General features: G+C 34.7%; 2 protein-coding genes and 1 pseudogene across 2 annotated transcripts; all 3 read right to left on the bottom strand.

Annotated features, from left to right (window-relative positions):
• Nucleotides 1-1,023: 1,023 nt before the first annotated feature.
• On the bottom strand, nucleotides 1,024-6,620 carry LOC145561967 (uncharacterized). Its single transcript, XM_081622105.1, has 4 exons — nucleotides 6,165-6,620; nucleotides 2,357-3,148; nucleotides 1,733-1,780; nucleotides 1,024-1,649 (listed from the first exon to the last, which is right to left on the bottom strand). The coding sequence occupies exons 1-4, from the start codon at nucleotides 6,345-6,347 to the stop codon at nucleotides 1,353-1,355; spliced, it is 1,320 nt and encodes a 439-aa protein (XP_081478231.1). The 5' UTR covers nucleotides 6,348-6,620; the 3' UTR covers nucleotides 1,024-1,352.
• Nucleotides 6,621-9,399: 2,779 nt separating this feature from the next.
• Nucleotides 9,400-11,381, bottom strand: LOC145561966 (amino acid transporter AVT3C pseudogene; annotated as a pseudogene).
• A 3,684-nt stretch (nucleotides 11,382-15,065) lies between these two features.
• LOC145563171 (uncharacterized) lies at nucleotides 15,066-15,763 on the bottom strand. Its single transcript, XM_081623603.1, has one exon. It carries the CDS (start codon nucleotides 15,715-15,717, stop codon nucleotides 15,247-15,249), a length of 471 nt encoding a protein of 156 aa, XP_081479729.1. The 5' UTR covers nucleotides 15,718-15,763; the 3' UTR covers nucleotides 15,066-15,246.
• Nucleotides 15,764-15,792: the final 29 nt, after the last annotated feature.

Genomic DNA, 15,792 nt, shown 5'->3' with positions numbered 1-15,792 from the left:
TTATCCATGATTCAATGATAGTGGAACGTTTTGACCATTATACCCCAAGCATTCTCAGTCAATTGGCTTTATCGAAATTTATTGCTCGTAAGCTACATGAAACCCCGAACAACTTAAATACTACTCCGCACTGTATAATTGAGACATCAACAACAATAACATGCAAACAAACAACAGAGCTTTTATATTTTATATTTTGATTGATAGGTCAAGATTTAATTTTAAGAGAAGATTATTCTAATTTCTACTTCATATTTATTTTTCAGCCAAGGTCAAAGGATTTAAAGGACCTTTGCCAAAATCTGCACCTCCTTAGGCGACACCAATCTCACTAGGGGTGAGCAAACTGGGTACCCGGTCAAATTTTTAGGAACTGAACCCGGAATTGGTTGGTACCGGATCCTAAAATTCGAAATTGAAATTGGAACCACTTCAACCAATGTCTTAAACTTTAGGAATTGGAATTGGAACCGCCGCATACCGGGTCCGGTTCCAGATACCCACTTATGTACATAATTATTAAATTTTAATACAAATTTAATACTTATTTTGATCCATTTTCATTTTTAGCATTTAATACTTATATTTATATATGCATGATTGCATAAAACTATTTTGTTTAGGTTAGATATTAATAATATATATTTTCTTATTTTACTAACTAGATACATTTAACATATTTTTTTTTAAGAAAAAACTATATTTAGTTTAATATATATTAAATTTATTACCTGGAATTGGAACCACCGGGTCCAATTCAAGATCCGAACCCGCCGGTTTCTAACCGGTTCCAGTTCCAATTCCGGGTACCCGGAATTTTTGCTCACCCCTCACACCATATCTATTCTCACCTTCAGATGAGAAGCTGCTTCAGATGAAGTGTTCTACCGTTTTCAACCAAAGAGGAACAATGGATTCCAGATAATTTTTTCTTCCATGGCATGCTCAGAGAAAGGCGAACAATAGAAGACTGAAACTGTGAAAGGGTGTAAATACACAAGAAAGCAAAAGGCAAGTACACAATGAGAGAATAGCATTTTCCACATTCATAGAAAAAACCCAGATTTACACCCTTTCAAACTAATTAACAAACTTCGACCAAAATTCTCGCTATAACATTACATCATCGCCAAAAAAATTCAATCATTATATATTACATCAGGTATAATGAGAAATATATATAACCCTCTAGAGGGGGGAATGAGGGGTTATAGAAATTCTTGTAACCTTATTGTAGCCAAGGCAAAAAACTGAAATCAAATCGTGGGGTAATTTCTTCACTGTGCAGGAAGCAAGAAGAGAGATGAACTTTGCAGATAACATGTAAATGTGGTCTTTTCTTCATTAGCTATCTAAATTTGAAGGCTCTTCATCCCAACAGCTAATTTTTTATCATTAGAATTATCGTTAGAGGTCAGTTTCGGGTTAAGCCAAGGGTGTTGCAGGCACTGTTGGGCAGTGGGCCGTTTCTCAGGAGCAAAATCAAATATGGGGCACAGAAAATCAGCAAAGTCACGAGCATCTTCTTCTGAGAATTTATACTTATCGACAAGCAATCGATCAAGCGACCAGTATTTGAGTCTTCTGATCCTCTTAAGATCCCCATATCTATCAAAAAAATCTTTAGAACGCGCTCCTCCATTGGCTATCTGCACAAGCAAACATTGACAAACTACAGGTCAGCAACCTAATTGGGAACCAAAAAAGGAAGAAAATTGAGATGCTAGCTCACCTTCTTAGGCATCTTTCCCAGGAGTTCCATCATCAGGGCAAGATGATCCTATAACAAATGCAGAAAGTAATCAAGATTTTATAAAAAGATAAATATTCTCAAGTAAAGTAATTACTCCATTTCAGATGTGAATATGGCTACTTAACATCACGGGACAAAAACAATGCAAGAGAAACAATTCCATTTTACAAGAGAGAGCAAAGAACAGAGCAGCAGACTGAATTCATATTCTGTAAGAAATAGCAAGAAAGGCATGTCAGGCACTAAATCTGCCAATGTAGGGTACAATAATATAACAAAATTAAACTAGAAGGTAAACTCCCTCAAGCCTCCTCCCCCAACCCTCCCCCACCTGGCCAAAGAGGTTACTATCAGCACAAGTGCGCTGCATGCCTCAATCAAACGAAAAGGAGGGAGAGTAACGACACGATGAGAACAGACAGCAAATTATGTAACATAATCTCATTTCACCAAAAATGATGTGTGGGGCTAATCTTAGTTTTTTATAGTTCACCATCAACAACTCACAACTTTAGCACACACACTAGCAACTACTGTATTATTTGAGATTTAGACAGAACTTCTGAACTATGGAGAACTTGATTGATGACAAAAATTGTCTACCTCATCATCTGTAAATCCTTGTCCCCCCTTAGGAGTAAACAACATGTCCCCTGTAGCAAGCTCAAAAGCTGTACAAGCAAATGACCACAAGTCAGCAGATGTGGTATAGCCTGATCGGATAATAACTTCAGGAGCTCTATACTGCCTTGTCTGTATTTCTTCCATGAACTGTCGATCAGCCCAACAAGCATTTCCAAAGTCTACAACTTTGCACTTCAAATCAATCCCTTCTAGTGATCTCTGAGGTTTTGGGCGCTGTTGCATACCCATGGAAGCCCTTCTCTCAGATATCCTGGCCACTGCCATCTTTGCCCTCCTCTTAAGCTTTTTCTCGATCAAACTCATTGACGCTCCTCCACCATTTTGGTTTCCTCCTTCAGGCTTCTCAAGAATTGGGGTAAATCCAGACTTTACTGGATCTTTAGATGGATCAATGGGAGAGACAAGAAGAATATTTTCTGGCTTTAAGTCTGTGTGGATTATATTACATTCCCGATGCAAATAATCCAAGCCCATCAAAACACATTTGCAGATTTCCCTAACTTTGTCCAAATCCATACCTTTGTGATGATTGTATCTAATTAAACGGAGCAAGCTATCTCCAAGAAATTCAAGAACCATGCACAGATGCTGCCCATTAGGGCCTGAATGCTTAAAGTGATCGATCAATCGAACAACATACTTAGAATGAGTCTGGTCTCCATCAGCAATTGCTGAAAGGACTTCAATTTCATGAAGAGCAGCCTGAGCAAACTGCATCGCACTTTTCTGTATCTTCAAAGCCACAAAACCCTGATACAAATACAGGCACCATAAATTGAATTATAAAATATTAAAGAGATGCAATAATGGACATAAGAAGTTAAGAACTATCAAGAAGCGCAGAACAAATAAAGAAAGTAACAGAACATAGAGAAAAGAAAAAGGGTCAAATTCAATAATTTCAAGAACAAAGGGTTTTAATTCTATCAAAAAGCTTTCGACATTTCCAAGCAAAGCAGTAAAAACTGTTCTACAAACTTTCTGCGTTTTGAGCTGTTGTAAACATGCAAAACATACACTTTCTTGTTCATTTTGACTGTGAAAGTATAAAGGGGGAAACTCACTCAAGAGTCAAAACATTTGGATAGATGTGCTTTCAATTTGACTGTAATTGGAATGGGGGAGGGATGGGAATACAACCAAGTAGAATATATAACCCAGTGGCTTCCTATCCCTGGTTCATGTGTATATTTGAAAAAAGGTACAGAGACTGTGATCGTATATTTGAAAAAATAACATACACTGTACTCCATGAAATTTGAACATGGGTTCAATACTCCTTTGTACATAAACATATAGCCAGACACATATACAGAGTAACAACTCAAGTGGAAGAAAGCATCAATATGATACTTCTCTTATTGATTGACAATATCACATCATCACCAATATCCAACAGTACAATTACTAAGCAAGTTGGAAGACCTCAAATATTCAACAACAGCTTTTCTTGATTGAATTCCAACCACGCCATTTCTAAAGTATTTGTCAATCCTTGAAATTTGTGAAAATATGTGTGGTTCTCCACATGCGGTTCCTTTCCATTCATCAAATCTTTATTCATACAAAAATCTCACTCACTAAGAGGAACGAGTCCAATTAGGAGCTAATCTAATAGTAGCACTATTTAAAATTACACTCAAATGCTAGTCTACACTGATCATTGATATCAATCGTCTCGTTCCATATTGCACGTGATCTAAACTACCCAAGAGAGAGAGAGAAAAAACCAAAAAAAAAAAAAAAAAATATTCTCAGAATTTTTCATGCCGAACAGAAAGAATTGACTAATAATGGCTCATGAGATATTGGTGCAAAATTAAGACCCCATTCAGCATCGAATATTAGAAAATTCACATATTCCTTTTTGTCTTCCCTGTCTCTTTGTTTCTGACATTCTCTATCAACCTAATCTCCCATCTCTTTCTTTATCTTAACACCATCGCCCAACAAAGATACTCTTGAAACATAAAAAGTATAAACAAAAGGTTCTTAAAATCAGGATATGGCTTGAATTCTACCTATATTTATATTCAGACTTATTTAAAATCTAGTACTATCAATGTAGGAGGAGGTTAGAAGTTGCGACTTTGGGAGAGCAATATAATGTAACAATACTCAAATTAGTTTTTACCAAGCAAATTGAACCCTAATATGGAAAAGGACATACATCAAATGCTCACGAAAAACAATTCTTGAGCAATATTGTTGATTAACAATCCATTACAACATATAAAAGCTGGTACAAATACAAAATGTGAAGAAAAAAAAAAATCCGGGGAGAGGGGGTCATTGAAACATAAAGCACAGACCGGCGATCAATTCAATTTCTGACAAAGATTAAGCCCATATGACTGAGACGTTTTTCTTTAGCTATAACATGGTTAGATATCATTCATACCCATGAAGACATGTGGGAAATACCCAAAAAAAAAAAAAATTACACCAATGTAATATATTTTGATCATTCAGTCCAAAGACAACAAAATTACAAAGTTCCACATTTTCAAGCAAGTGTCACTTTAGGAGGACATTTGTAAAAAAGGATGAAAATTTTTCAATTGCTCAACTCAGATAATTTCTAGTGCTAGCTAAGCTAAAAATAAACTGATTAAGAAGCAATATCTGCATCTCAGTAATGTTAGTATCATTAAAATTTGCATTACAGCAATGAGAATGATACCATACCTAGTATAGCTGTTGTCACTAATTAAACTTTGAGTAGGTAATAAATTATTTGTTAAATATAACATAAGTTTAATTATTTGTTATTAATGAAGCCTCGAAAGGGTAGCTTGCATAGAGTAAAAAAATTCAACAAGATTAAAGGAATTACATCTCAAACAAAAGATTTTGTCTTGAAGTTAAATATGAGGAACATAGATTAAGTAAACAAGTTAAGAAAACCAACTGAGTATTTATGCTTTTACAGAGTATTTCATTTAAAATTTGTTTGGTCCATGATAATAAATGATGGTAAAGAGAATGAATATACACTTATCTCAGAAAACAAAGTCCATTATCATTAGGCCATGTTAATAACAGTGCACCCCAAATTTTTATTACCATCCATTACCATTTGGAGTAACGTTGGATAGTAATGAACATTTATACTGTGAAAATTAGCATGTTATTTTGCTTGCCAAGTTACACATCAATTCATTCCCATTACCTTTATTTATAACTATCTACCAAACGAGCTGTCAATATACATTATAACACCATTCACACAAAATAGGCCATCAACTACTTAAAAGCTTACAGTTCCCATCGTGCACAACACTAACGATCCATGATTCCATATCCAATGACAACATTGCTTTGCCAAATTACAATGTTATACTATGTCAAAAAGGGGCCAATTTTAGCTACAGTAAAGATATAATCAATATATTACTAAAAGTACTCATTTTGCCCTTTCTTCCCTGATTACATGAAGATGTGATCTTCAATACTCAACATACCCTACAGCCCAAAGGTAGGACACCCTATTGCAAATAATTAAGGATCATAACTATCATTGGTAGGTAAACCACTGAATAATTGCAATCTAAGCAAGATAAAGACAACTCATTTCACTAATTCATCCAACAAATACCCATATAAACAAACCCCAACAATAATTCATAAAACCTAAATCATGGGTCCACAAAAATATGATCCAATACAAACAAAATTGCAGCAAAATTCCCAAAATACATAGAATAGAAATTAAAATTAAAAATTAATAAAGTGATCAGATCAATATGAAGAAGAAGAAACATACGGAATTCCGAGTGTCATAAGCAAGCCAAACAGTAGAAAATTGACCCCACCCCAATTTTCTCTGAGCAATGTAACGTCCGCCATTAAAGGAATCACCAACTCTCACCGCATGATAACCTCCTTTTCTATATGAATCGAACTCCTCCTCATCTTCCTCTGACCCAGATGATGATGAACACGACATTTTTCAAATTGATCAAATGAGTTTGAATTGAATTTGATTTTGAATTTTCTGGGCGAAATTAATGAATTTGGGGGTCGATTTGATCTGGGTATGATTCAAAAAGCTAGCTTTGTTGATGAGATGAAATGGGTATTTTTCAGATGATTTGGGGGGAGAGAGAGAAAGAGAAAGGAGAGATTTTGGGTTTGCTGTAATTATATGTGGCCTTCAATTTCAAGACTTCTTCCACTTTTCTCTCTTTTTCTTTCTTTTTTCTTATATCTTTCTCACCTTATTATTGATATTTAAGAGAGATCAAAATCAAAATCAATGGTCCTATTTTTTTTTAATAAAATTTTAGTGGGATTGGATCATGGTTTGTGGACCATTTAACAACTTTGCCCTCCAAGGATATGAGTTTGTGCGCCTTTTCAGTAAGGCTTCGTTTGGTTTGTGACTTTGTAAGTCTTGGTTTTGGTATTGGTATTGTGAGGTGACAATTAAGTTAGTTCACTCGGGTTGGGTCATGTCACAGTGATTACTTAAACTAATTTTATTTGGTAAAGATGGTGAGAAATTCATTTTGTGACTATGAGGTTACAAATTCGAACTTCATCATGTACATATGCTTGGATGTAGAGGATGCTTTATCTTCTCATCTATTTTCAAGCGTTCACTTGTGTTCCCAAGTTGACTATTTTGTGATAGAATATGGTTCAATACGTATCTTTCTACTCTCTTAAAAAGTCACGATAACCACTTTCTCGATATCTTGGGGTAAAAAATTGAATTATGTTATCAGTTAGTTTTCAAGGGGTATATGATTAGGGTATGAGTTAGTTATGCTTATTACATTTAGATTTTTTTATTTTTTATTTTTTTTTTTCTGGTCTAAAATACTAAATGAGACATAAAAGATAATAATATTGATTTATAAATGGAGGAGAGAGTTTTAAACTTGTGACAATTATTTGTCATTAGAACAAAAGCTCATTTAAGTTTTTCAAATGCTCTTTTCTCGTTTTAAAGAACGGAGAATTAGACCCTTAACAAGTTAACATATTTAAATGATCCTATTTCTAGTAAACTAACCGGTAGATGATTCCCAAATCATGCTTGATCTTTAAAATTATTAGTAATTGAATTATAAAAGCCTCTAAAAATATAACTCAATAGTCATTTATAAGAATAAATGATGAAGTTATAGGATAAATTTTAAAAAAAAATAAAATAAAATAAAATAAATTAGGGTTTATGAGGGAGAAATCCCTCCAAAAAATTCTACTTTTAATACTCGTATATAAGTGTATAAGTATATTAGGTATTGATAGATGATTATTGTATGTTGTTTTCATACAGAGTTTCCAAGTAGAACATAAACTAGAAAATTGGGCCTAGGTAAACTGGCCCTCATAAGTTGGGCAGGTTGGACTTCAAGTTGGATGTTGAAACTCAAACTCTTAAGATAACGACTTAATTCCAATGTAAACTAGATAACACAAAAACTAAAACCAGAAGTACTTGTATTTCAGGCATACAAAGATTACAAACTACACACAAGATACTACTGTCTGATGGTATATAATTTCATGTTGATGTAATGAATGATGTGATATTGCACACACCACTCTATAACATGGTTTTATATAAGCTATAAAATTGTTTTATAGCTTATTCTTCGTATAAATGATCAATATAGTTATAGTTATTAAAGTATACTCCGTACAATATAGTGTAGCAATCAACAAATGGCAGTGTCATTAATGTGCTACTTGTTTGCTGCTACCATACACTTAATTTGTAAACAAAGTGGTTAGTACAAAATTAACATAATTAATTATAGGGGTATACACGCATAAATGTCATTACCAAACATGACGGTGAATTGGATGATTAAAATATAGAAACCCACTCCAAATTAAAGTTATACAAATTACGCATGCATTAGTGCACTCCTTATCAATTTGTTTCCTCTTTTTCCTCCCCCATATATCAAGTACAATATGCTATGCCTCATTGCCTTGCGTTCTTATCGGAAGATGACTATGACGTCAGCATGATAACATATTTTCGTTACTAATACAAGTAATACAAATAGATTAATTAATCGGAGTAACCAATGATGACTACTCTCTTCGTCCCATTTTTTCAGTTGATTTTGAAAAGAAATTTTCTCCAAATAAACACACGTGAATGAGGATTTCATACATTTTTTTACACTTTTTCTCGGTTGTTGCATGATATAAGGTGTATAAATGTATAATATATACCTTAAACAAAATAATCTAGAATGAGCGTGTTTTCTTTTTGGCAACTGCTAAAATGAGTGCTATATATTTTCTCTTAAAAGACTTGTACTTTTGGCATGCTTAAGCATTTTATAATGTTCCCCTTAAAAAAAAAAAAAAAAAAAGAAAAAAAAGAAGCTTGTTATGATGTTACTACCAGGAAAGTTCTTTCTTATCTGACTGTTACAAACTTCCAACGCAGAAACTGTCCAATAATCAGAAAATAGATGGATTTAAGATGAATCTAGACGTTATTTTATTTAAATATTTGGCGATTTTCTAGACATAAGTTGCCCGTTTCCTATCAGAAAACAAGGCGAAGTCCATCCGGCTACTAATAACGTTTCCTCTGCAGTCACTTTCACGGAAAATAAAAAAAAAAAATGCAAACTAGCGAGCTAGATTACGTATGCGTGAGCTTAAAAGGCTAAAGCCAATACCCAATGGCGAGGGAGGCAAACCATCAACGTTGCATAACATGGTAAAGTGAAGATGTGAAAATTACATCTTCACGAAAAACAAACAATGAAAACTGGCATTTTGTTGTCATTGATACCTCAAAACAGAAAAAACAATCACGCAGATAAACGCAGATTTTGATGCCTCAAAACAGAAAAAACAATCATGCAGACGACGTTGCTGCTTTCGCAGAATGAACGAAGTAAACTGACAAAATCTCATGGGATATTTTCTACTAGTTCTACCATTTTGTGAAACCCACCAATATTGACCAGAGAGACCAAATATACAAGCAATGCAAGCAACAGAAGGAAATTAGCATGAAATTTCTCACTGAAAAGAAATGTAATTTGATTATTATCATTATCAGACAATTTGAAGTTTTTGCACATATATCATGATTGATCATGCAAAAAAAATGATCACATTAAACACTTGATCATACCAAATCTAGGGTTATACACACTTATGATACAGAATTGTGCTGTTCATAACATCTCAAGTACTTGTGTTATGCCATATCTTGACACTCCGACCAACCATACAGGCATACAGAATACAGCTACTTGACTCTGTGCTATCACACCATCAACACTCTGACAAGGGTATAAACACTTGTGATACTTCACTTTACACCTGAACCATGGTTTTTGTTCCATAATTTAGCCAAGTCCTACACTTGAACACGAACGTCTGACACGAGTACTCAAGTAAATAATTGACTAATGTTGAGAAACCATACAACAGTTTTTGCAAAAATCAAGCTTTGGTACCGAAAATCTCCCTCAGAGAAATCATAGTACCAGAGACACCAAGAATAATGCCTATGACAACAATTGCTCCATCCAAGATCAGCTTTCCCAAACCTGCCTCATCCTTGAAAACAATGAAGTGGAAGAGAGCAGGGAAAACAAAACCCAACGCAACGCACACACTGCTTCCAACAAGTGACAAGAAATCGGTGAAATTGGGCACAAATAAGGCAATCAAAGCCACCAAGAAAATCACCAACCATCTAGACCACAAGGTATAGCTCCCTTGACTTAGCCTTCTATCCAACACCTCATAAACTGGGTTCATCATTAATGGGCATGAGAAGAAAAGGTTAATACACAACCCTAGTTGCACCAAAGTGCTCAAAAACCCGGTTCCGATGTTGGTGGTGATTATATCCCTTGTTTCGTTCCCGAAAGCAAGGTAACCCATTACACCAAATATAGCATACAAGATGGAAATCATTCCTGTTGCCAAACCCAACACCAATCCATAGTTCTTCTTATTCCTCGCCTCGCTTTCCAAGGGCAAAACCATTCCAATCCCTTCAAACGAATAAGTACAAACACCAACACAATAGAAGAACACATTCCACCCTCCAAATGCCTGAACAACAGGCCTATTATTAGCAATAATAACTGCATCTTTCCCCATCACAACACCCATTGCTCCAAGTTGCACAACATCAGCAAAAATACTCAAAGGGGCTAAATGGGTCAATGTTGGAATTGAATTCAACCCTAATTGCAAAGGAAGACAACCCCAAATGTACCATTTTTTAGGGGTAAGACCCAGATAACTATGAGCCTGAGAATCAGTACTATTAAACAAATGTGCAAAAGTATTCGAAATAAATATCATATAACTAACACAAAACCCAGCTTGTGATAAAATTATCATAAAATCAACACATAATTTCCCAACTGATCCGCAAACAGCAAAACCCAGATCACCAAACGAATTGATTTTCGAATATTCATTAACAGATTCAAGCTTTCTTCTAGTATAAACCAATAACATCATACAATAGTAAGTTAAAAGAGCAATTGAAAAGAGGGTAATCATACCAAACAACCAACCCGCTTTCATGAAAGTATAAGGTAAACCAAGAACACCAGATCCTACAACAGCAATAAAAATGTTTGCTAAAGTTTTGAACCCAGAAGATTGCTTTGATTTACCTAAAAGTGGGGTATCTTCTCTTGCAATTGGGATTGAATTTGAGCTTGATCCTGCTTCATTTTCATTCTTCCTAAACCCCATATTGTTTTCTATCTCAAAACAATCCCAGCTTTTTCTGAATTTAAAGGTTTATGGAACTACCCAGATAAGAATTAAGTGGTTTTGAATTGTGGGTGTTTCTGGGAAGATCACAATTGAAATTAAATTTTAGGGATTTTAATTTGAGTTGATGATAATTTGGGATAGGGAAATGAAATTGAAGGGATTTGGATTTTTGGGATTTGTATTTCTAATGAATGGAATTGTTGGAAATGTGATTACAGGCAAATGATAGGTAAGTCAAACAAAAACCTTTTTGGCGTATGTATGTAGGATTGGTACACGGTCTTTATCAAGGGTTGTAATTTAATTTGGTACAGTGTTACAAAGATTTTTTTTTTTCAAATACGTATTTAAATTTAGGGAAGAGAAAAAATCAAGGATATGATATAAATAGTTAATACTCCATAAGATTTTGCATGAATTTATAATTAATGAAAAAAAAAATGATTGCAATATGCCAGGAGACAAATGAGGAAAATATCTCTCTCTTTTTTTTTTTTAGTAAGGAGAAGGAACCCTATTAGGCCGAAACCTCTCACAGAGCTTCCCAGCCTAAGTTAGCGGGCTAGACAATTTGGAAGAGTAGGGGGAAGATAAGGGAATCTCACTCCCCCAAATTGTCACTTGTGGGGATTGAACCCCCAACCTCATGGTTGAGAGGTGCTCTCCTTTCCATTAGGCCAAGCTTGGCTTAGTAAATATCTCATATTTATAGTTAGAGTAAAATGGCACGTCAAAAGTTACTCCTTAAAAAATGGTTACAAAATATTAAAAAATCAATTATGTTTACTAGTTTTATCATGAAAATTAAAAAAAAAAAAAGTTGCTTGAAATTTAATTATAATTACTGTTAGGAGAAGGGTAAAAAAGTTGCAATATGCATCTTGTCGCATAGTCCCTATATGCAATATAGGAGAGTAAAAGTGGAAAAGCCGCATTTAGAATGGTACTTTTTATAGTTTCAGTGTACATGTATATTGTATTATTTATGTCTTAGTAGTACTATTATATCTCACAGTAGTATAATATTTTGATGTACCATTTACATACTTATTTGTACTATTAGCATAATATTTATACCACTACAACATTTAATGATACTATTTACCTATTAAATGATACTTTATACTCCCACTACAACTTCAACTTTATTACTACATTGTCATCGTATATGCAATGATTGCCTATAGGAGCTGCCCTAGACGTTATACAGGCAAGCTATTCCAAGTTTCCAACATGTCAAACATGTGCTATGGACAGCCGTCATCTATTGGCTTTTAAGAACAGCAAAACCTCATGTGATATTTGCAACTACAATACTTGAAATATTTTAACATCCTATTTTTGTAAGAAGCCATGCAAATTTCTATTTATTTGTTCCTTTTTTTCTATTGGAAGGGGGGATTGTTTGGTTTGGTTTGAGGGGCAAGGAAATTGACCATACTAAATCGCAATCTTTCATATGTAAACTAGTCTAGTTATGTAAATCAGGGTCTTGGAGAATGAGGGGAAGAGAATAAGGAAATTCTCACCTTAGGAACCACAACTGGGAGGAATAAAAATAATTTCAATTCAGAAAAAATAAGGTGAAGTGAAAGGGATCTAAATACTACTTGGTATAGAAGCAATGCAAGTGGTTGTATCAAAAGAAAAACATATTATATCGCATTAAGAAGCATATAGTGGAAAAAATGAATCAAGCTTACACGTAATTTATGTCTTTGAATAGCCAAGCAAAGAGTATTGTATTGATTGAAGTGTTGTACTGTAATAACTAATAAGTAGAATAACAAACAAAGATCATAGAAATGGACTCATGTAAAAAGCTTAGTAATTTTGGTATGGTTCAATCACTTGGCAATTACTCGTAATAATCAACTCATAGAGGAATGAGGCTCGCATACTCAAAATTATTTACTCATACAAAAACTAAGGTTAGCAACAAAAAACAAAAATCAATCAATATACTCTGTATCTTGATGTTTTGTTTTTATCATCGTTTGAAAAGAATAGCCCTAATATAAAGAGTGGGGTTAAGAACCTTCAATTCAAGAGTATAATCCATAAAAAGAAGTTGAACATTCTAGATTTAAAGATAAACTGTACAATTTGGATGAAAATTACGCGATGTTGATATTACTGTATTATTTGATGAATTGAATAAACCAGAAGAAAATTGCCACATGGCAAGACTAATTACATTAAATTTGTGACCTTTATTGACTGACATGTTTGAAATATGTTTTGTGGAAGTAAATTATTTGTATACGACTACTTCATTAGTAGCATATATACTATGAATGCAACATGGACGGTGGAAACTTGTCCCAGCTAGCTTGTTGCCTAAATTCATCTATGTGCTGACTATCAAATATGAGGGAGGAGACCACTTCCGTGTTCCATCACACAAACCAACATCACCCTTCTTTCTGAACCTGGAATTGGGAAATTTAAGAGATTTTGATTACTCTGAAACAGAGTTTCTGGAAAGTCCAAGACTATTTAGAAGTCTTGCTGAAGCTCAAATGGACTTGACCTCGACTATGATCAACATGAAAACAGCTTTGACTCATGGTTTGGAAATAACTGGGCTATCATTTAGCTCGGTGTATATAAATTAGTCGATAGCTGTGAATCACTCTAAGCTAGGGAATCAGTGGACTCGAGGGCAAGACTCCCCAGCTTATTTTACTTTGGTCGATGCCAAAAATCTCAGGGTTTTGTACAACATTACTTGCATTGAGTTGATTTACATGACAAATTCTTTTTCATAAAAAAAAAAAAAAAAAAATTATATGACAAATTCAAGCATTAGTTAATGTTATTGTTTAATATTAAAGATAGGCATCGTGCCGTTCCGGATTCTCAACGGGCCGTGCCGTGCCCTGCCAAGTTTTGGCACATCTCGACCCACGGCACGGCACAGTCCACGTGCCTGGCGGGCCGTGCCGTGTCGGGCTGTGGGCCAACCCGATTTTTTTTTTTTTGTTTTTTTTTTTAAAAAAATATATATGTATATTAAAAAAAATCGATGTATAATTTTTTTTTTTGAACAACTTAAGTTTATATAAATAATTTTATTAATTTAGCAAAAAATAATAATGTTTTGCTAATAATAATAATAAAAACACGTGTCTGGTGGGCTGTGTGTTGTGCCACGTGTCGGGCTGGCGGGCCGTGCCGGCTTGCGGACCCACGGGCCAACAATCGTGCCGCCCGTCGTGCCTGTGCCAATTTTCCAGAATTTTGTTCACGGCACAGCCCATGGCCATCTTTATTTTATATCTCCCTTGTTACTCTTAACACTAACACAGCTCCCAATTTCGTGAAATTTACATGCTAAATTTGGCAATGGTTCTTCTTGACTGCTTTAACTTAATCACATTCACACAAAAAACTCCAGGGACATAGGTTTGGAGCATGCTCTATCGTTGGACAAACCTAACCAAATGGATCTCAATTCACCAGAAAAAGTCAAGTACACTAATTATTTGATAAGAATGTGAAATTTATCCAAGACAGTTCCATAGCTCGACGAAATTCAGCTGTCACCCCAATTCAAGCACCAGGAAAATTCTCCAAGGCGCTCGAAACTTGACATTGCCAGAGAATTCATCACAGAAGGGCTCAAACTTTGGTACAAATCACCAAACTATTACAACACACTTGTAAGTTTGTGAACAATCAAGGAAATGTTTTAAGGCTGCAAATGTTGGTTTGGGTTCACCGTTCTTATCAGAATTCAGAAATGTTTCTAAAACTCCACCATTTCTAAGCTAATCAAAGTTATCAAACCCATATATATGATTTCAACTTGAGGTTTTCCTATTTCTGGAACATTTCTCTGGGAAATTCCCAGCCATTTCCACATTCATTTGATAATCAATTAATCAAGCCAACCAAGAAAGCCAAAAATTCCAATTCACAACCAAAATGAACAAAACATCAAGATTATTGAAATATATGGAGTAATTTTGTCCAAATTACATGAAAAAACATGTAACAAGAATGTAATATTGTTATAATCATAACAAAAAGGCAACAAAATACAAAATTCAAAGGATCAACAACAATAACACAAAAATAAAAAACCCTAACCCTAAACCACCAAAAATTCAATCCAATTCTTTAACAACATTAATCCCCATAGATTTAGCAGAACCAATAATAGACCTAGAAATACTTTCAATCGACAAATGTTGACAACCAGGATCTTCCTTCTTAATAGCAGCAATTTCATAAACATGCTTCAAACTCACCGAAGAAGCGACGACATGTCCAGGTCGACCACTAGCAGATTCAACACCAGCAGCTTGTTTCAGAAACCATGAAACTTTCGGAGATTTGATGACGTAATCGAATGTTTGATCCTTGTATGCGATCAGGGAGACAGCCATTGGAGCTTCGGGTTTGTACTTTTGAGTACGAGCATTGAAATCCTTGCAAAACGCCATTAGATTTAGCTTCAGTTGACCTAGGATTGCTCCGACAGGGGGACCGGGTTTGGCGTTTCCTGCCGGGATTGTTAGTCGGACTGTCGCCATTACTGGTTTTCTTACGAGGTCTTTTGCTTTTGCTGCCGCCATTGTTGAAGATAGAGAGAGAAAGAGGAGAGAGAAAGTGAGTTAGAGAGAAAGAGGGGTTTTTGGTTTCTTGGGAAA

This window comes from Chenopodium album, chromosome 10 (genome assembly GCF_948465745.1).
Source record: "Chenopodium album chromosome 10, dcCheAlbu1.1, whole genome shotgun sequence".
Lineage (NCBI taxonomy): Eukaryota > Viridiplantae > Streptophyta > Magnoliopsida > Caryophyllales > Amaranthaceae > Chenopodium > Chenopodium album.
The sequence above is the reverse complement of the archived record's forward strand: the minus strand, read 5'-3'. Positions and strand labels throughout refer to the sequence as shown.